Raw genomic sequence first — 18,398 nt, 5'->3', positions numbered from 1 at the left:
TGCATGGCTCAAACTTGGGCGTCCGTTAGTAAACGTCGATTCGGTGTCAGTAAGGCTGGCAAGACTGGGAGGGATACTCGGGCAGTGAGCACGGAAACGATTCTCTCGGCCGAATGTTCCGACCTCGAGTATCCTCCTCGGCCAACAACCTCTGAATGACGACGAACACGAGGTTCTCGCGTATTGCCTCGCATGGAAATAACCTACACTTTAGCCTGGGTGATCGGTACCGATCAGCCCTTGGGTGCGCCATGCATGTCTTTTTACCATTCTGCCACACTGTACAAGAGTCTAGGTGCCACATTGACATTCGGCCGAGTTTCTTGACGTCGAATTGGGCTGAACGGTTGCGAGTTGTGAGAGTGGACTGGAAGAGGCTCGAAAGAATCAAACGATCGACAGAAACTGCAGAACGCCAAATCGGAGATGGAGAACAAAAGTGGGTAAAAAAGTGTCCGAGATGCCCGCTGCCCGCGACAGAACATCAGTTTAAGCGCGTTGGAGGAGGAGGAGCAGGAGGAGAAAAGAAAGAAAAGGGGTGGGCTGTGGCTTTGTGGCAGTTTGAACACGCCCCGTTTATACGATCGACGAGATCATCAGAAGACCAGAGAATCAGAGAACCATCTGTTGATCGGCGATGCTGGACCTGATCTGCGCAGCTGTTTCGTCGCATCGCCTCATCTTTCGGCTGCCACTGCCACTGCCACAGCCACAGTAGACATGCTCATGACAGACGTCATCTGGCCTCTGATGACGTCTCACTGCGTTCGTGGCCTCCCAGCCGTCCAATTCTCCATGCATCGCCCCTCGGGCTGAATCGGATGTCACGCACGTCCTCACCGTTACGCGGCTACGGCAGAACGGCAGTCGTGGCAACCTGGATCAGTGTACCTGCGAAGCCGTTTTGCCGCCGGCTGGGTCCCTAGTCCTTCGGGATCCGGTTGGGAAACAAGCTTTCGGAGTTGGGCCATGAGGGTGCATGGACAGAATGATGGGGGTGCGCGACCAGGCAGGGAGGCGGGAAGACAAGGTTTGCCGACGGGGAATGCTTACTGAGTAGTATGGTGCTGATCAAATCGGGCGCCGGAATGCCATACTGGGTCGACGCCCAAACGCCCAAACGCCCAAACGCCCAAACGCCCAAACGCCCAAAAGCCCAAACTTTCCAACTGTCCGGTACATCAGCGCCGCCATCACAACCCGTTACGTCGACGAGTGGAGGGTGGAGGGGACCGAGGTGGAGGGGACGGAGATGGCTGGTGCCGTCGTACTTTCCCTTGGTGCCGGTCTTGATTCCTTCTCCCTGCATACCGCAATTCAAAACGATGACGAGACAACATGTGGATTGTGTGGAGGAGGAAACGTGGTTGGATGAATGCACTTGGTCAATTAAATCAATCCATGAATTAATCAATTAGGCAATTAAAGCCGCCCTGAGAGCGGGAGGCGTAACAAACTATTTGGCTCCGTTGGTGATTTGGAGTTTAAACTGAGATCTCCTGACACCTCCAAAGCTCCGATGGTAAGTAATAAAGATACGTCGCTCTTTAACCCTTACCATAACCGACGCCCTAACTGTCTCAGACGATAGACGATGAGACCAATAGTGAAACGGGAGAAACAAACAATTGGAAGATTGTGAGATGAGGCTGACCTTGGTCAGTATCTTTGTCGTAGAGCGATGATAGATCCCCATTGTGTCGCCGGGATGTGATGAAACTAAGCTTGAACATACCGGGCTAGCGATGAAACAACGCCTTGGCATGTTGTGTCATGCATGCAAAGCCCCAGGTTGAGGATGGAGGCTTAGAGCATGAAGGCTGGACCCAACATGGTTCCAACATTGCTGGAACATGCCTATTTGGGCTCCAACTGCAACACGGCAGTGAGACCAGGTGATGTGGCGTCTCGCACTAGGTGTCTCACCTGGCCGTTCATGGCAACCCCCCACTCCAAGATTACCGGTCCCGGTAAGTGGCTATCCGGGCTGCTCCGCACTTGTTGAGTCGACTGCAGACGTGGTGGATTCTGGTCCCCTGCGTTGTCTGTTTACCGTGAGTGACGGGGTGTGATCGATCTGTTGCCACCTGACGAGCTGTACAGCGAGCCATCACATCAGCAAGGCTGAATCAGTCATGAGTCGGACTCGAACGCTGAAGGTGCCACCTGTCGCCACACCCCCCCCCCCCCCCCCCCCTCCCCCCCCCCCCCTGCCCCCTCTCCTCGTGCTGCATCCAGGTGACCTCGTCCTGGCTGCACATCTCGGCTGCGTCCGAGTCAGCCTTCGAGTCAGACCTGTCTTGGCCTTCTTCGGCATCAGTGAGATCGGAAACTTCTCGCCCATCAGCATCCTCGTGCAGGTCGTGCTGGTTGAGTTACACCCCTCAGGTTCTCCTTCATCATGGATCTTGGCGTTTCCGGTCGGTGAATCCGACCTCGCCACCCACAAGACGGCTTGTGCGCGTCTGTGCGGTGGCGGTGGCGCAGAGTCCAGGCGAGATACGCCCCAATCTTTGAACCAGGAGTGCCGATTCGGGGGCTGCTGGAGATGTGTGCAGAGCGCATAAGTGTGAGTACAGTAACTTGACAAACGCGAGAGTCTGAGCGCTCCACACTCCGAGCTCGTATACAGGAAATGGATGGTGATCCGTAGTCGTCGAGCGAGAGCCACCACTACGCAGTCGCACGAAAGAGTACATGGCACAAAGGGTCAGTTGTACTCCACGTGTGCGCCATAACGGAGGCGCCGATGCCCGACTTTAAGTTTAGCAAATACGGAATGTAGGTGACAATGGTCTGCAGTCATGTCGCTGAATTGCTCGCAACCCATTTCATCGATTGTTGGTGGTTAATTGCATTTTTTAATGCGACATTTAGGCATGCATTGAAATCCTGCGTGTTTACAGTTTCAAATTCCCGGAATACCAAGCAATAACCAGTCGGCGATCCTGTTCCAGCAGGCGCATTGAATTGAGTTAGTAGAGCAATTACTGGCCCGCACTAGAGTTACTAGAATGCATCCAATTGACCATTCAATCAAGGTTAACATTGAATGGATCCTTCGGTTAGCACCGTTCACCGACTCAATTGTTGGAAAACCTTCCATTGTGGCAGACGGGCTCACGGCCGAGTCGGACTCTGATTGCACAGGCCACAATTTGTCTGCTTGTCAAAGTTCCAAGCATGTCCCCGGTTTAGCTATCTCGCGAACTCCCCCGATGCCCTCAGTCTTCATAGCTGGAATCTTTCCAACATTCCAGCTGTCAAGGTTCTCTGTTCAAAATTCCCTGTGGCGTTGTAACCCCATGATCTATAGTCACCCTGATCCACAGATTGAGATCCAGGGCGACTCTCTTCAGGTTGGAACTGCGGCGTTGGCGACATTCTAACAGACGTTTTAGTAAAGTCAAGCTCAAACCCCCTCCCGCCTCCCTAGCATACTCACCCGGATTCAGCATATATAGTTCTTCTCGTAAGAGACACTCGTCCGCATCCCATCATCTTTGAAATTAGGGCATTACAATGTCTTACACCAGACCATCGCTCAAGACTTTGAGAATCTCCTCACCCACCTTTACTGACGATGCACTTGAATATGTGAGTTTGTGATCAAGCTTACCAAGACGCAAGAAATTGTTCTAACCGTAGCAACTTCTAGTGGGACCACATGCCTGTCGGCCCGGAGAAATCCCATCCGGCGCCCGCCTTTGGAACATGTCTTGGGGCCTCATCCGTTTCTTCGAGGTTTGGGACGAGTCCGGGGTCTTCGAACTGGCCAGCAGGAGGATGTTTGAGGAAGAGGAAGAGGATGGTCCTTATGACGAGTTCGACTACGAAGACGACGACGACGACGACGACGACGAGTACCTTGGGGAATTTATCCCGAAGGAACGCCCGCAGTACTCATACCACTACGACTCGACGCCCGAGCGCACTCCCTCACCCTCCTACTCGCCGTATTCCCCCCGCGCCATGAACTCGTTCGAGCCACCATTCGTCGTGGCCAAGCACCAGTGGCCAGTCGTCTTTGGGAATGGTGAACCCGTGCTCTCGCGCTGGCTCCTGTCCTTTGAATTGACAGCTACACTCTTGCAGGAGAAGGCGTCCGAACTCGCCTCCTACTACTAAGCTGGTCTTGCCCCACGCCGCCTACCAAGCTGGCCTTGGCCCACGCCGCCTACCAAGCTGGCCTTGCCCCACGCCGCCTACCAAGCTGGCCTTGCCCCACGCAGACCTACCCATAATCAGACGTACATACAGTACGCAACCGAGCGGCACCCACCAACACTGGCATTATTCTGAACTTGGCTTGTGTTGTTGTACATTATCCGATCCATAAATGCATGCTCCTGTTAGAGTCTGGCGTTAAGGTCGAAGGGTTGTTACTGGGCCCTCGATTAGCTCGATTTATCCGCCGCCTGTGGGTTGGATGTCGGACACGCATTTGCCTCGAGGCCGCCACGCCGCGTGCACCCCGCCACCACCTCGTCATTTCCCGTTCACATCGGGATGCTCTTTGAGACTGTCAAGCTTTCAAGCTTTCAAGCTGTCAAGCTGTCAATATTCACAGTGTCTTTAGTGCCACTTTGCCACTCAGATCCCCCATGCATGTCAGATTTGGTCCCGCTCAACAACCACGACCTTCCTTTGTCACTTCCTTGTTGTTGATTCCACTTGCTTGAAGCTTGAATCATGCTCTGTTTCCCATGGTGTAAGCGTAACAAGTCGACCGACGAGGAACCACTCAACCCGAAAGCCAAAGCCTGTGAGTACAGCTCGACGAAGTACAGCAGCTGACCATCAGCTCCGTCAGTCAAGAGCATGGAACCTGGCGGGCCCGTCCAACTGCTCGATGAGCGTAGTGGTGCTGTGAGCTAGAGTGTGCTTAGAGCTGATGCAAGCCCAAGATAACCCTTACGGTTCCGTCGCGCGAGGCCCTCACCCTGGTCGTCCCGAGTGAGGGCGGGAAGACTGCCAGTCCCTCGCGCCCTGTCAACACCACGCCCAGTCAGGACTCGCCACATTCGCCCGGAAGCCCGGTGCTGACCCTGCTTGGCGGTGGCATCGTGATGGTCGGCACGCTCGAGTCAGTCCCAGAGGAGGTCGTGGCCACGACCCAGACGGTCGCGGTGGTGGAGCCCCAGCCTCCGCCCACGAGCAAGGAACCCAACATGGTGGCAGTGGCCGAATCACCCACGTCAGTCAAGGTGGCGAGCCCGAAGGAGATGCCGAGTCCGGTGGTGACTGAGCCTCTCGCTCCACGTCAGCTGTCGAGTCCGGTGGTGACTGAGCCTCTCGCTTCACGTCAGCTGTCGAGTCCGGTGGGGACTGAGCCTCTCGCTTCACGTCAGCTGTCCAGCCCGGTGGAGGCTGTGGCCATGATCATGGTTCCCGAACCAGAGACCAAGCCGACGCCTGCCCAGCTGGCCGCCACGATCCCTCCTTCGGAAGCCACGGGGCCCGTGAATCGTGAATTCCAGGAGGACGTCAAGCCGACCACCGAGCAGCTAGCCGAAGCCGAGAACGCGTCTAGTCAGCACGAAGGGAGTGACGTCGCCGTCGTTGTCGCCGCCGTTCTAAACGGCGCGGAAGGTAGTGAGGACATCAAGCCGCTGGCGAGCACCATCGCGGCGCAGCTGGTCAGCGTCGTCGAGGGCCCCGACATCGACAATGTCGCTGCCGAACGCGCTAAGCCTATCATCGACGATGTCAAGCCCACCATCGACTGCTCCACAGAGCTCGATGTGTCTACCTCCGAGGACAACCCGGAAGGCATCCCGCGCGCCAACCCTAGCGCCACTCCGTCGATCGAATACCTCGGCTCCGGCCCGGGCGAAAACCCCCCGTGCGTCGTCGACCTCACGCTCAGCGAGACGGACGACGAGCGCTTCAGTGCGAAGAGTGTCAGCGGCCCGCCGGCCGAGAGCCCGGGCGGGTCCACTGACGCACTCCATTAGGGGACAACCCCTCCCGAGACTGTGGTTCAGAAGTAGGAGACAGAAGTGGAGGAGGACATAGGTGCCCCGGAGGCATCGCGTCGTGCAGGTTGAAAGGCGAGATGGAGCAGAGTTGAAAGGCGAGATTGAGCAAGCAGAGTTGAGAGCCTTGATTTGTTTTTCGTATGAGCGATATGTGGTTGGCCGAAGACGACCTGCTGCACGTGACCCTAGTCGAGTCGTCCTGGTGCAATTGGTTGTCTGCTGTGTGAGTCCATGGAGGAGGGGAAAAGTTACGAGGACCAGCCGCGGCAGTTGGCTTTTTATATGCGCATGCGTTTTGCCCGCCTCGGCCAGCGGTCTGAGGTCTGAGGTGATGTATTGTTGTTGGTGAAACAATGACGCACATGACGGTTTCGGATCTTCGGAACTGGTCGCTTTCAGCCCCAGCCAGGCCACTAAATTTCGCTGAGTAGATAACAAGTTTACTTAACGTCATTCTCTGACACTTTGACTTTGACTGTCCACCATGGCGCCACCAATGTGAGTATCTCGCAACGATCCAGCTCTTCCACTCTGGATGCATTGCTTGTCTCGGTGGATTCCCCGGTCCCCGACTGAATTGGCTGACACCAGGCTCCGCCTATCATACAACGACATCCACAATGCGATTGCGCGCACTGCGCCGCGCATCATGTCCGAGTTCTCACCCGACCTGTTCATCGCGATTGGCGGTGGCGGGTTCATCCCAGCTCGTATCCTCCGGACGTTCTGCAAGGTCACGACCGACGGCAAGAAACGCAACATCCCCATCCAGGCTGTTGGACTGACGCTGTATGAAAGCTTGGGCGGGGTGAGTGACGCAGGGCGGAAGCGAATCGCTGGCTCAAGAGGCGCCTGCTGACGCCAGATCGAGGAGGTGGTTGGGCAGGAGGTGGTGCGTGTCCAGTGGATCGACTTCTCGACTCTGGGGTCCAAGCTCAAGCACGGCGGTCTGCTCGGCCGGCATATCCTCATTGTCGACGAGGTAGACGATACGCGTACGACGCTCGTGTACACCATCAAGGAGATGCAGAAGGACATCAACAAGCAGCTCGAGGCAATTGAGGATGTCGACGAGCGGGAGCGTCTCCGTGCAACCACCAAACTTGGCATCTTTGTCGTGCACAACAAGTGAGTCGAGATCCTGCGGAGCAAGAGCTGGTTCCCCCCCGCTGACACAAGGCTCAAGCCCAAGGCTGGCGAGATCCCGGCCGACGTCGCGTACTTCTCCGCTGTCGACACGCCCGACGTCTGGCTCGCGTACCCCTGGGAGTGCGAAACCGACATTGAGGAGCACGACATGCTCCGTAAGGACAACCCGACACTTTAGACTAGACTGTAGCATGTATCTGTGAGGAGCCAAGGACAGGAGCGGGAGGGATGGACCGCACACGATACGACAGCACGTCAAGGCTCCAGCATGCTATGCCGATGCAGCACGCGTCCATATTGGAACGCGCGTCGGATTGCTAAACTGACGCAACACGGTGTGCCGGCCGACTCGTCTGGTCATCGTCATTCCTGGTGGAGGCCAAACAAAAAAGTTGCCCCCGCTCTCTCAACCACACAATATACCATACATACATCCATGTCGGACCGCCCTACCTTCAGCTTGAGGCAGAGCTTGGCGCTCACGGCTGTCGTTGCGTCTCTCGCAACAACCAGCGTTATCCTCACGTACCAGTCCCTGCGGCGGGACTACCGCACCGAGCGGCTCAAGGAGCAGGTTGGGCGGGATGTCGCTGAGTGGGAAGCCAAGGAGTCTGAGAATCCAAGCGCACCCGAGACGCCATTTGACAAACCCGAGTGGAAGTGGGAGGGCGAGTACGATGAGTCGTTAATCCGCGAACAAGTGAGTGTGGACAGTGAAGTGAGATGTTGTGCTAGGTCGCTGACGCCAGCTCACGCGCAACTACTCGTTCCTAGGCGACGATTCCATGCGCGCCATTCGCAACTCGTACGTCGTGGTGGTCGGGTGTGGTGGTGTGGGATCGTGGGCAGCCACCATGCTCCTCCGTTCTGGCGTTGGCAAGATCTTGCTCATCGACTATGACCTGGCCACATTGAGCTCGCTTAACCGACACGCATGTGCGACGTTGGAAGATGTCGGCACGCCAAAGGTCGTGGCGATGCAGAAATTCTTTAAGAAGATTGCGCCGTGGGCACAGGTCGACATCAAGATTGGGCTGTGGCGAAAGGACGAGTCGGAGAGTTGGCTCGAGGGCGCTGATTACGTGTTTGATGCCATCGACAATATCGATACCAAGGTCGACTTGCTTGCGCATTGCCGCAAGAATGGAATCAAGGTGTTTGCCAGTATGGGTGCTGGAGCCAAGTGTGACCCGACAAGGGTTCAGATTGCGTACGTTGATGAAAAGCCATAGCTGACCAACAGCGATATCTCAAACACGTACGAGGACCCGCTGGCGCGCAGTGTTCGTCGGCGACTGAGGTTGAACGGTGTGCACGGCGGTATTCCGACGGTATACTCGACCGAAGTTCCGGGACAAGTCAAGCTCCTCCCTCTTCCGGAGGAAGAGTTCCAGAAAGGCGCCGTCAAGGAACTGGGAGCATTTGATGATTTCCGCGTCCGCATTCTTCCCGTTCTCGGACCTCTGCCCGCCCTCTTCGGTCTCCATGCCGCCACGTACATTATCATGGATCTGGCAGGCAAGCCGCTCGAGGCGGCCGAGATCAAGAACCGGCGCAAACTGTACACGACACTCGAGCGTAACATGTCGGAACGGCAGGCGCGCGTCCAGCATGCCAAGGGGGAGAATGTACAGGGTCTCCAGAGGACGCTGGAGGTGAATGCCGACGATATGGCGCTCGTGTTCGAGGACGTTAATCGCGGTCGGACCACTATCCCACACCAGATTATTACGCAGCGGCCACAGGCCGTTCATTGGGATGTTGGCAAGCCCCTCACAGCGGATAACATGGCTATCCTTACCGACAAGGACGCCAAGAAGCATGAGAAGGAGGTCCAGATTGAGGGCAAGAACCCCGCGGACGTTTGGGGTGCCGACGCGGCGGCGCTCGTCGCGCGCAGGAACGCAGAGGTGCGCTCGTGTCTCGCGTACCGGCGCGGATAGAGGTAGATGCCAGCATCGTAGGCTTGGCATCTGTAGGCTTAGCATGTCATGTCGATGCGTCTAGCCGGCGGTGGACAAGAATGTCGCTTGCGGCCTGCGATCCACGCAGACATTGTTCGTCAGAGTCTATCGTTGCATGTCGCACGCTACATGGGAAAACTACACTGCTCTGGGACTCGCACCATCGTCTCTGAGTGTATGCTAGCGGTAGTCCCACACGTCCGGTTCCTCCCTGTCCGCCTCAGAGTCATGGCTCCACGCGCCGTCAGAGTACGCGTCATGGAAGCCCTCCATGTCCTCGTCGCCGTCTTCGTCCTCGGGATAGTCGTTGCGGTAGTAGTCCTCGCCATTGCTGTCCTCGTCCGCCTCGTCCTCCGGCTCGCTGTCAGGTGGCGTGCTAGGTGGGCTGAGGTCCTCGTACCCGAGCAGCGCGCCAACGTCTGCGGCGGCCGTACACTGGCCCTCGGTGCGGTAGTACAGGTCGTACACGTAGTCGTCGTCCTGTGAGGGCGGGGTGGTGACGCCGTGCTCCACTGGGATCAGCTCTTCCATTACCACAGCAAGACGTGGCGAGACGCACGTTTCAGGTATTCCTTGAGCATGGGCAGAAACGCAGCCATCTCAGCATCCTCCGCAGCCTCCTGTACTGCCGTCGCGTCAACGAAGAGGAGCGCGTTCCTTGCCGCTTCAATCTCCGCGTTCGTAATCACGCGAGGAGGGAGGTTGGGGTCGCGCTTGGGTGCGCGTGGGACGACGCGGTACTGCGTACGTGGGGCGGGTGGGGGTGTGGGGAGGGGCACGGACGCTGTGGAAGGCGATGCTGTCGGTGCTTCGGAGGGCTCAGTCTTCATGAGGCCTTGGATGCGGAACTAGGGTTAGCATGTTGGTATGCGCAAGTAAGAGGAGATGTATTAGCTGTCAAAGGAGCGTTACAGCTATGTCGTTGACCTTAGCGCTCATTGTGTGATGCCCTCGTTGCGTGATAGACGTCACCGTGTGTCCATCTACCGCACCTCACTGCACTGTCGAAGTACTACGACTAGCATGCTGCTTTACGGCCTCCTCACACGAGTTGCGCCGCACTGTCGCGCTCCGGATCTCGCGCAACACCACACCAGCACAGCACTGCACTCAGACTCAGTAGCCCACCCACCTTGAGCTGCTCGCACTCTTGCCCCTCGCCTCGCCAGGTGTGTGGCACAGTTTCGGCAAGGCGAAACACTCCTCTCCCGCGGAGAGTGCGGCGCTTGGTCGCGCGCTCATCGCTGATGACTGCCATGAGCTGGTGCAGGATGCTCTAGCTCACCAAGCGAGGAGAGGGGGGCTTCGGTGGCCTTTCGCTTGATGCGGAGGACAGTGTACTGCCCCTGTGGGGGCATGGTTAGAGACATGGTGGAATGGTGAGTGTTTGTACAGCTCGGAGTGAGTTGGTGGCCAACTTCTTGTTGCTTGAATGACGTCGAGCGCGGGAGCAAATTCCACAAGCCATGAGCTCAGGCAAAGATATCGAGCAGAGCCTCTGTAATGGGCACAAGACTGGGGCAGCTATGCATACAGATTGAATGCATGCGCTATGGTAGATCATGCTTTCGACTTGCCGTCGCGCCACACGACGCCGCCCGGGCTCACCACGCCGTCGAGGGTAAAGTCGTTCGGGGTCACGGGCACGTCGTCGACGAGCTGCGGCTCGAGCGCGAGCGCCACTAGGGTAAGCTCTGTTTAGGCGGCCCAGCTCACTGAGCAGTGGTCGTTTCCTTTGCGCAGTGTATGTTGCGAGGAAGCGGTCGTAGAACGCCTTGCCACGTCCGAGCTGCTGTCAGCTTGATGGGAATGGGAATCTCGACAACTCACGCGATTGCAGTTCGCGTCGAAAGCAACACCGGGGACGAGGATGACATCGAGGCCCGGTGCAGCGGGGTCCATGGCTGTTGTCAGCTCGATTGTACACCCATAGCTCACCGTCTTCCCGATCGCCCTCGACGTCGTACCGCTTAGTACCCGGGTCCAGGATACCCCACTTGTCCGTTGGGCAGCCGGCATGGTCCTCTGACGAATAGAGGCGGTACATGTGCATGAGGTTGTCTTCCCCCGTCGCCGCCGATGGGGGAAGGTACGGCGTGTACACCACCTTGCCTGCTGTCAGCTGTGTTGGGATTAGCATAAGCTACCCTTGTCGAGCAGGTCTGCGACAATGTCGTGAGTGCGGAGCTCGCCGCGAGCCATTGAGAGGTAGCATCCGACCGTCTTGGCGGACGTGTACCATTCCTGGCCGGCGAGGACGCGAGCGACTGCCGCAGCTGGTGTCAGCTGCATCGTTTGTATAGGCATGATAGATAGCTTACATTGGGTCGCGAGGGCTTCCTCGGGGATCTGGCGGAGTGTGCGGAGCATTTCCTTGCGGAGTGCTGCCTTGCGGGCGAAGACTGATGCCATGTCTTGTTCTTGTTCTTGTTGCATGAGAGATGAGGAGATGATGAACAGCGAGTAGGTGACGAATGCTTAAACGTGGGGACCCCATTGTTTGATGAGGGCTCTCTCGTCCAACTTTTGTCCAACCAGCATTCCAGACCTTCCCCTACACATCGGCGGTATCTCTCCCTTCATCGTCCTCTTCCTCACCACATCTCTGGAGGGCATATAAAGCCCATCCAGACGCTGTATATAAAGGCTGCCTCATCATGGCGCCCTTGATCCCGCTTCCCCGCACTGTTATCATCGACTACTATGACTCTTGTAAGCCACCAGCCCAACCCCAGCCAACCCCGGCCGACCCCGGCCAACCAGGAATGACTGACAACAGACACCAACAACCTCTTAATTCTCTTTGCGCAGCTCTACTCTGACGCGGACGTGCTCCGCAAGGTTGTCGTGATCAAGAGCGACAAGTATGACTGGTAAGCTGTTTCGTTTCGTTGGTTTAGAGCTCACGCCAGGGCGACGTTCAAGCGCGACGTCCTCCCAAACACCGACTGCGTTATCCTCTCCCCAGGCCCCGGGCGGCCGGACAACCCGACCGTGAGCTGCGTCCTTTTCTTCGAGCTAACAGCAGGACATCGGGTTCGCACTCGAGCTACTGCGGGCACACCCTGTTCCGATCCTAGGTGTGTGTCTCGGTCTCCAGGCCATGGCTGTGGCCTTTGGCGGTTCAGTGAGTCTCTTTTTCACTACCATTAGCTCACCAAGATTGTCAACACGCCCAGGATTACTCATGGACACGAGGTGCGCATCGTTCCAGTATCACCAGCGCTGGGCCTCTTCAGCGCCCCCGAGTTCCCAGAAGAAGCGCGGAGCGGCTTTGACGCGGTCGTGTACAACTCGCTCGCTGTTGGCGACGTCCCGCCCGAGCTCGTGGTAACAGCCTGGTCTGATCCGCGCAACGGGAGCGCACCGACCATCCAGGGCCTTATGCACAAGGAGCACCCCATCTGGGGCGTGCAGTACCATCCTGAGGTAAGCTCCGAGGGGCTTTGCCAGCTGACCTCAGTCCATCTCGTCGACGCGTGGTGCCGACCTCCTCCGCGCTTTTGTGGGCAAGGTTCACGCGCATTATGGTGCTCCCCCAGTTTTCCCCCGCCTCGAACACCAGCTCGTCAAGGCCTGCACCTACCGCGTTGCTGCGAGTGCGAGTGCCGCGCCTACACGCGCCCCGTCGCCCACCGGCCCGGGATTGGCGCAATACACGCTCTGTGAACGGAAGCTGGATGGCGGAACTGATCGACAAACTGCCGAGGTCTACGAGCGCATCGTGCGCTCTGATACATCCCGCGTTGGCGAGATCTGGTTGGACGGGAAGAGCGTAAGCTCAGAGATAATAGTGGAAGCTGACATCAGCCTTCGCGCCCGACGACAACGTCGCTCGGCGCACCCCGCTTTGTGATCACATACTGCCTCGGCACGCGCACCGTCTCGCTTCGCACACCCAGTGGTGTGGAAGCAGTGCGCCTCCCGCGCGACGACACGTTTTTCTCATGGCTCAACGACGCGCAGGTGTCTTTGCAGGGGCGGACAGCGGGCGCAGCGGGCGGGTTCCGCGGTGGCTGGGTCGGCTGGTTCACGTACGAGATGAAGGAGGAGAGCTTGGCAGGATACCGTGGCCCTGCGTGCGATGGCGAGCGCGTCGACGCTGTGTGGGCATGGGTTGACACGCTGGTCGAGCGCGCAGAGGACGGGTCGTGGACTGTTCGTGGCGTGGTATCTGACGGCGGTGCTACCGGAGGCAGCGAGTTGCTCGACTGGCTGGCACGGTGTGGCGTATCGTTGGGCACATCTGCGGCGGGCTTGGACGCCTACACCAGGGGTGTCGAAGAGGTGTTGGCTTCGTCGCCCATTGAGGGTGTCACGCCAACCGCGGGCTTCCCCACGTTCCGCCCGCGGATTAGCGGCGAGGCACACATGGCGCGCATCGATGCGTGTCGCGAGGCGATTCGGCAAGGCGAGAGTTACGAGCTGAACCAGACCATGTCGTTCCTCGCCTCACTCGACCCAGCCGACGCGTACGCGACATACCTCCGCCTGCGGTTGTTCAACCCAGCCTACTACTCGACATTTATGAGCTTCCCGTCCATCCCAACGCCAAAGGGAATGGGGCTGCATGTCATCTCCTCGTCACCAGAGCGGTTCTTGCAGATCACGGGCGGCGAGATTGAGATGCGCCCAATCAAAGGCACGGCGCGGCGCGTGCAGCCTGGCCAGTGCGTGTGTGTCGAGGGCCGGGGTTGTGGTGCAGTCGAGAAGGGAAACGCAGCGTGTATCGAGGAGGGCAAGCGGGTGGACTTTGAGCGCGGCCGCGCCCTGAGCCAAGACAAGAAGGAGCGCGCCGAGAACTTGATGGTGAGACTATCTGGTCGATTCAACTGACCCAGATTGTCGACTTGATCCGCTCGGACCTGCTCTCATGCTGCGTCCCCTCGACGGTGGTTGTCCCACAACTCATCGCGCTGGAGAGCTACGGCGTACACAACCTCGTGACTACGGTTCGCGGGCGGTTGGCAGAACACGTCGGGCCGGTCGAGGCGACCAAGCGTTGTTTCCCGCCGGGGAGCATGACGGGCGCGCCCAAGTTGCGGACTGTGCAGCTCCTGGATGACTTTGAGGAGCGGTATCCCCGCGGGATTTACTCGGGTGCACTGGGGTATTTCTCGCTGTGTGGGAGTGCGGATTTGAGTGTTGTTATTCGGACGATGGTGCTGGAGGGCAATGGTGAGTGCAAAGTTGTGGTGGGGCTGACGCCAGACCTCAGCATTGGCGCGGGCGGGGCCATCACATGGCTCTCGGACCGCCAGGAAGAATGGATCGAGGTGCTCACAAAGGTGCAGAGCGTAGTCGGCCCTTTGGGAGTATAGCGAGCACAAGCGAGAGTGAAAGCAAAGCACATGTTTGAGATTAATCAACTGGGAATGCATGTTTGGTTCCAGGGAAGTCCACCCAAAACCCCCACCCTAAAGCAAGCACAGACAGGCCCGGCTATCAGACGCCGCCTCAATTTACCTTCTCCACATCACCCTCCTTATGATCCCATACACCGCCGGCCCCGTCGTCACAGCCATCGGCCTCGCCGGCCTCCTCTACTCCGAGTGGGTGGGCAGTTACCTCGGCGTATGGATATTCAAGCCCCTCGCCAGCGCGGGCTTTCTCCTGACTGCCAGTCCAGCGCTGGCCCCATCCAAGCCTCACACTCCCTCCCCCTCCCCCGATCCCTCCTCTAAACCCGACTCGTTCTCAGCTCCACCTCCCTCCCCACGCAGTGTATTCAACCGCTCAATCTTCGGCTCCCTCATCTTCTGCGCCCTCGGAGACGTCCTCCTCATCCCATCCCGCCACTCGGAACTGTTCTTCCAAGCAGGTCTCTTCGCCTTCCTCCTCGGCCACATAGGTTTCGGTGCATCCTTCATCCAACGCGACCTGTCTCCCAAAGCCACGCTCCTCTCTGGAGCCGCCCAAACAATCTTCGCGAGCATAGTCTGGCGCTGGCTCTCCCCCGCCCTCCCAACTGCCGACCGGATCCCCGTCGCCCTGTACACGGTCGTGTTGGCCTCTATGGGCGCCCTCGCTATCGGCGGCGCAGGTGGATGGGGCAAGAGCAACGGAAACAAGCGGTGGATCCAGATCGCTGGTGCCGTCTTGTTCGAACTCTCAGACTTGTGTGTCGCCCGGCAGCAGTTTGTTGCGCAGAGCTTTGGGAATCCAGCAATCGGGCTGCCGCTTTATTACCTCTCTACGACGTTGCTCGCTACGCTGGTGTGGCCGTAGTGAGTTGGTGTGAGGTGGGGTGGGCCTGGTGGCAGATGTATGACTTGACGCAAGGGTTGAGGGTCGAGGCGAGGCTGTATTACGTTGGCGGCGTGCCCGTGCTTGCCGTCAACATATGACCTGGTTGCCTGTGAATGTGGGGAACTGCAAAGGTATATGCTTGTGATTGAGCAGAGGCTGCCGCACTCGAGTGCTGTACTGACACATCTGACAACAGGGGTTGGGGTTGGGGTTGGGTAGTTGTCACCGGGTATCACCATGACCTCTTTGGCTATCTTGGGTGACGACAAGCACATGGCTATTGGTGTCTGTCGATATTTGTAGTTTGTAGGTCAGTAGATGAGCCCAAAGACATCTCGCGTTCGGATCTTACCGGCGCAGCTTGTAGCAGCGAGCAGCCGTGTGGATGATCTGATCGCGATCGCGATCTCAACTAGCCGCCGTTGGTGAGCTGGTGAGATGCGTCTCAGTCGTTTTGGGGCACGTCACCGTGAAGAGGGCCCGAATAACAACTTGGACAACTGTTCGATGGGCTACAAGCCTACGTATGCACCAAAAGCAGTGCAAAGAGTTGGAGACGATTCCCTGTAGTGAGCATGAGTATCGAGTACTGAGTCTATGTCATGTTGGCAAAGGAGGATGCATCAAGGTGGGTGGCAAAACTTTTTGGGTGGGTGGGTAAGTGGGTAGAAGGAGAAGAAGAATGGGGCAAGGGGGGGGGATGACCACCAGTGTAATCGTCACCATTTCACTCTACCTCCCCATCCTCAATCCTCATCCATCAATTACCCACTAGTCCTATTATCCTTTTTGTTTGAGGAACAACCGGCTGCTCCAAACTCGAGCATGTCTCCTCCCCTGTTCACACGCCCAGCAAAGCGAGTGAGTCTGACACTCCCATGATCCCAGAATCCCATAATCTCATGATCTCTGGTCCCATGATGCGACTGCCAGTGGCGACTTGTTGATTTGTATGGCATACTATGGGATACTCCCAGTCCAAGTCGAGTTCGAGTCGGATTGCTCACACTACCTTAGCCTCGCATACAAAAGCCATCTCCTAGCACATCTACTTGTTCTTCCCACAACATGAACATCAACAACAACATCAAAGCTAGTCCCTCTTCAGCATCCTCTTCGACTTGTCCCCCCATGGACACTCAACCTTCCACAGCCGCGGCAGGCCCGGCGCCCAGAAGCTGGCGTGACGATGGCCGCCACGTGCCGCACGACACCCTCGTCCAGATTGCTCACTACCTTGGTGACATGATGGACGATGGCGACGACGAGGCCCGTCTCACCCTCGCATCCATGATGAGGGTGTCCAGCGAAGGTCTGGACGCAGCGGCACGACCCCTCTATTCATCAGTCACTGTCACCCGAGACAACTTTTCTCAGCTATTTGGTGGCAACGATATGAACAAGTCCAAGTTGTTCGAGCACCTCCTCACCTTCCCCACACGCCAGTCGGTCATTCGCAAGCTTGGCCTCTTCCAGTGGGTCAGGCACCTGCACGTCGAGGAACTGCCCTGCGAGCAGGCCGTGTCGGACCTCATGGACGCCTTCCGTGTCGCGTGCTCGCAGCCCTCTTCGGGAGTCGCATGCCAGCAGGCCCTCGGCGGTCGCCTCTTCCCGCGCCTCCAAGGCGTGTCATTTGGCCCCAACGTCTTCCTCAACCAACACAGCGCGCCGCCACTCGGCCCCGAGATTCAAGGCGCAATGCACCGCTTCCTGACATTCCTGCGTCGCGAGGCTGACCCGATTCACATGTGTCTCCAACTGCCCTCACCCCTGGACATTGCAAAGTACAGGAACAATCACCATGGAGCCGAACGCCCTTGCCGTCCATCTGATCCCGCCACTCCAGGCGGTACCGACCCCGCGATCCAGCCGACTACGGACTCGAACAGCCTCACACTTGCGGATCAGGCTACATGGCCCGCCTCTTTAGCACGTGCTTGGGGTATCAAGACCATCTCTGTCCACGACGTGCGCTTTACGCTATCCGTCCACAACATCCTCCTCCGGCTCCCGTGCGAGCGCCTACGCCTCTTCGCGCCGGACGGACCATGTTCCCTTCGTATGTGCGAAGACGGCCCGTGTATCCACCACGACCAACATTGGGGCCGAGCCGCGGCCATTCTTCGGCTCATGTTCGTCGACGACAAGGACGGGGCGTCTTTCAAGGTCGTCGAGATCGCCAACGTTGGAGCGGGGTACCCGCTCAAATGCGACTGCGTGGAGCAGTACGCCCACGCCATGGGAGTGCTCAAGTCGTACATGCGCAGTCGCACTGAGGGCGCTAGCTGGAAGCTCGATCTGCCTCACTGTGCCGAGGCTGCCGACTGCGAGTGCTGCGGAGCGCCTGTGGCACAGACTGGCGACACGGGGGACGGGTCACCGTTGGGCGGCGCTCGTCCTAACAACTGTGTGAGTCGAGTCGTACAACCGGGAGCAAACGCTGATAATATCAGAGCGAAGGGCATCGCTGGCAAAAGGCGTTCCAGCAGGAGCTGCTCCCTGTCACGGGGGACAACGCCGCTGGGGCCAACGCCGCTGGGGACAACGCCGCTGCCGGGCAGGGTGCTGGCGCGGCGCCGCCTGCTTCTATACTCACCACCATCGCTACCGTGCTGCAAGGGATGGGATCTTTGTCGGATCCGCTCCCCACGCAAGAGCAATTCGAGGCTATGCAAGCCGCGCACGCTCTGGCCGCCCAGTCCTCCAATGCGCAGTTGATGGACCCGCAGATGCAGGCCATGATGGCCGCGCATATGGGCTCAGCCTCTTCAGCCTCTCTGCTGGCCCTGCTGGCTGGCGCATCCAACGCCGTCCCCGGGCCATCCACCGGCGGCCCAGGCTTTGCCAGCCTCGGCAGCCTGCTGTTCGATGAAGACTCGGACGACGACGACGTCTTGCATGTGTAAGCTGTGGGCAGTGCGTTTGAGGGACATGAACCATGGAACCCACATCAACCCTTTTGCACCAAAGTTCGTCCAACAACGAGGTAATGATCATCATCCTCATGTCTACCCCGTATTTCTCGTGTTTCTCGTCACACCTGTTCTGAAGAGCC

The 18,398-nt window shown here is 58.1% G+C and overlaps 9 protein-coding genes across 9 annotated transcripts; 7 read left to right on the top strand and 2 right to left on the bottom strand.

Moving 5' to 3' along the window:
- Positions 1–3,522: 3,522 nt before the first annotated feature.
- Positions 3,523–4,128, top strand: CcaverHIS019_0200650 (uncharacterized protein; the record flags this gene model as incomplete). Its single annotated transcript, XM_060597036.1, has 2 exons — positions 3,523–3,597; positions 3,649–4,128. 2 exons carry the CDS (start codon positions 3,523–3,525, stop codon positions 4,126–4,128), a joined length of 555 nt encoding a protein of 184 aa, XP_060453969.1.
- A 564-nt stretch (positions 4,129–4,692) lies between these two features.
- CcaverHIS019_0200640 (uncharacterized protein) lies at positions 4,693–5,957 on the top strand (the record flags this gene model as incomplete). The annotated part of the gene is made up of 3 exons (XM_060597035.1): positions 4,693–4,765; positions 4,805–4,869; positions 4,902–5,957. The coding sequence occupies 3 exons, from the start codon at positions 4,693–4,695 to the stop codon at positions 5,955–5,957; spliced, it is 1,194 nt and encodes a 397-aa protein (XP_060453968.1).
- A 508-nt stretch (positions 5,958–6,465) lies between these two features.
- CcaverHIS019_0200630 (uncharacterized protein) lies at positions 6,466–7,308 on the top strand (the record flags this gene model as incomplete). Its single annotated transcript, XM_060597033.1, has 4 exons — positions 6,466–6,479; positions 6,573–6,789; positions 6,847–7,109; positions 7,161–7,308. The coding sequence occupies 4 exons, from the start codon at positions 6,466–6,468 to the stop codon at positions 7,306–7,308; spliced, it is 642 nt and encodes a 213-aa protein (XP_060453967.1).
- Positions 7,309–7,566: 258 nt separating this feature from the next.
- Positions 7,567–9,073, top strand: CcaverHIS019_0200620 (uncharacterized protein; the record flags this gene model as incomplete). Its single annotated transcript, XM_060597032.1, has 3 exons — positions 7,567–7,830; positions 7,880–8,340; positions 8,374–9,073. The coding sequence occupies 3 exons, from the start codon at positions 7,567–7,569 to the stop codon at positions 9,071–9,073; spliced, it is 1,425 nt and encodes a 474-aa protein (XP_060453966.1).
- Positions 9,074–9,274: 201 nt separating this feature from the next.
- CcaverHIS019_0200610 (uncharacterized protein) lies at positions 9,275–10,452 on the bottom strand (the record flags this gene model as incomplete). The annotated part of the gene is made up of 4 exons (XM_060597031.1): positions 9,275–9,606; positions 9,654–9,942; positions 10,227–10,345; positions 10,380–10,452. The coding sequence occupies 4 exons, from the start codon at positions 10,450–10,452 to the stop codon at positions 9,275–9,277; spliced, it is 813 nt and encodes a 270-aa protein (XP_060453965.1).
- Positions 10,453–10,654: 202 nt separating this feature from the next.
- CcaverHIS019_0200600 (uncharacterized protein) lies at positions 10,655–11,506 on the bottom strand (the record flags this gene model as incomplete). Its single annotated transcript, XM_060597030.1, has 6 exons — positions 10,655–10,776; positions 10,811–10,883; positions 10,925–10,998; positions 11,033–11,206; positions 11,242–11,370; positions 11,416–11,506. 6 exons carry the CDS (start codon positions 11,504–11,506, stop codon positions 10,655–10,657), a joined length of 663 nt encoding a protein of 220 aa, XP_060453964.1.
- Positions 11,507–11,751: 245 nt separating this feature from the next.
- On the top strand, positions 11,752–14,415 carry ABZ1 (uncharacterized protein; the record flags this gene model as incomplete). Its single annotated transcript, XM_060597029.1, has 9 exons — positions 11,752–11,806; positions 11,874–11,967; positions 12,007–12,088; positions 12,123–12,221; positions 12,257–12,523; positions 12,558–12,869; positions 12,905–13,903; positions 13,936–14,272; positions 14,306–14,415. The coding sequence occupies 9 exons, from the start codon at positions 11,752–11,754 to the stop codon at positions 14,413–14,415; spliced, it is 2,355 nt and encodes a 784-aa protein (XP_060453963.1).
- Positions 14,416–14,581: 166 nt separating this feature from the next.
- CcaverHIS019_0200580 (uncharacterized protein) lies at positions 14,582–16,386 on the top strand (the record flags this gene model as incomplete). Its single annotated transcript, XM_060597028.1, has 3 exons — positions 14,582–15,321; positions 16,197–16,204; positions 16,361–16,386. 3 exons carry the CDS (start codon positions 14,582–14,584, stop codon positions 16,384–16,386), a joined length of 774 nt encoding a protein of 257 aa, XP_060453962.1.
- Positions 16,387–16,474: 88 nt separating this feature from the next.
- Positions 16,475–18,249, top strand: CcaverHIS019_0200570 (uncharacterized protein; the record flags this gene model as incomplete). Its single annotated transcript, XM_060597027.1, has 2 exons — positions 16,475–17,752; positions 17,797–18,249. The coding sequence occupies 2 exons, from the start codon at positions 16,475–16,477 to the stop codon at positions 18,247–18,249; spliced, it is 1,731 nt and encodes a 576-aa protein (XP_060453961.1).
- Positions 18,250–18,398: the final 149 nt, after the last annotated feature.

The sequence above is a fragment of the Cutaneotrichosporon cavernicola genome (genome assembly GCF_030864355.1).
Source record: "Cutaneotrichosporon cavernicola HIS019 DNA, chromosome: 2".
Lineage (NCBI taxonomy): Eukaryota > Fungi > Basidiomycota > Tremellomycetes > Trichosporonales > Trichosporonaceae > Cutaneotrichosporon > Cutaneotrichosporon cavernicola.
Note: the sequence above shows the minus strand (reverse complement) of the source record. Positions and strands in the feature narration are given on the sequence as shown.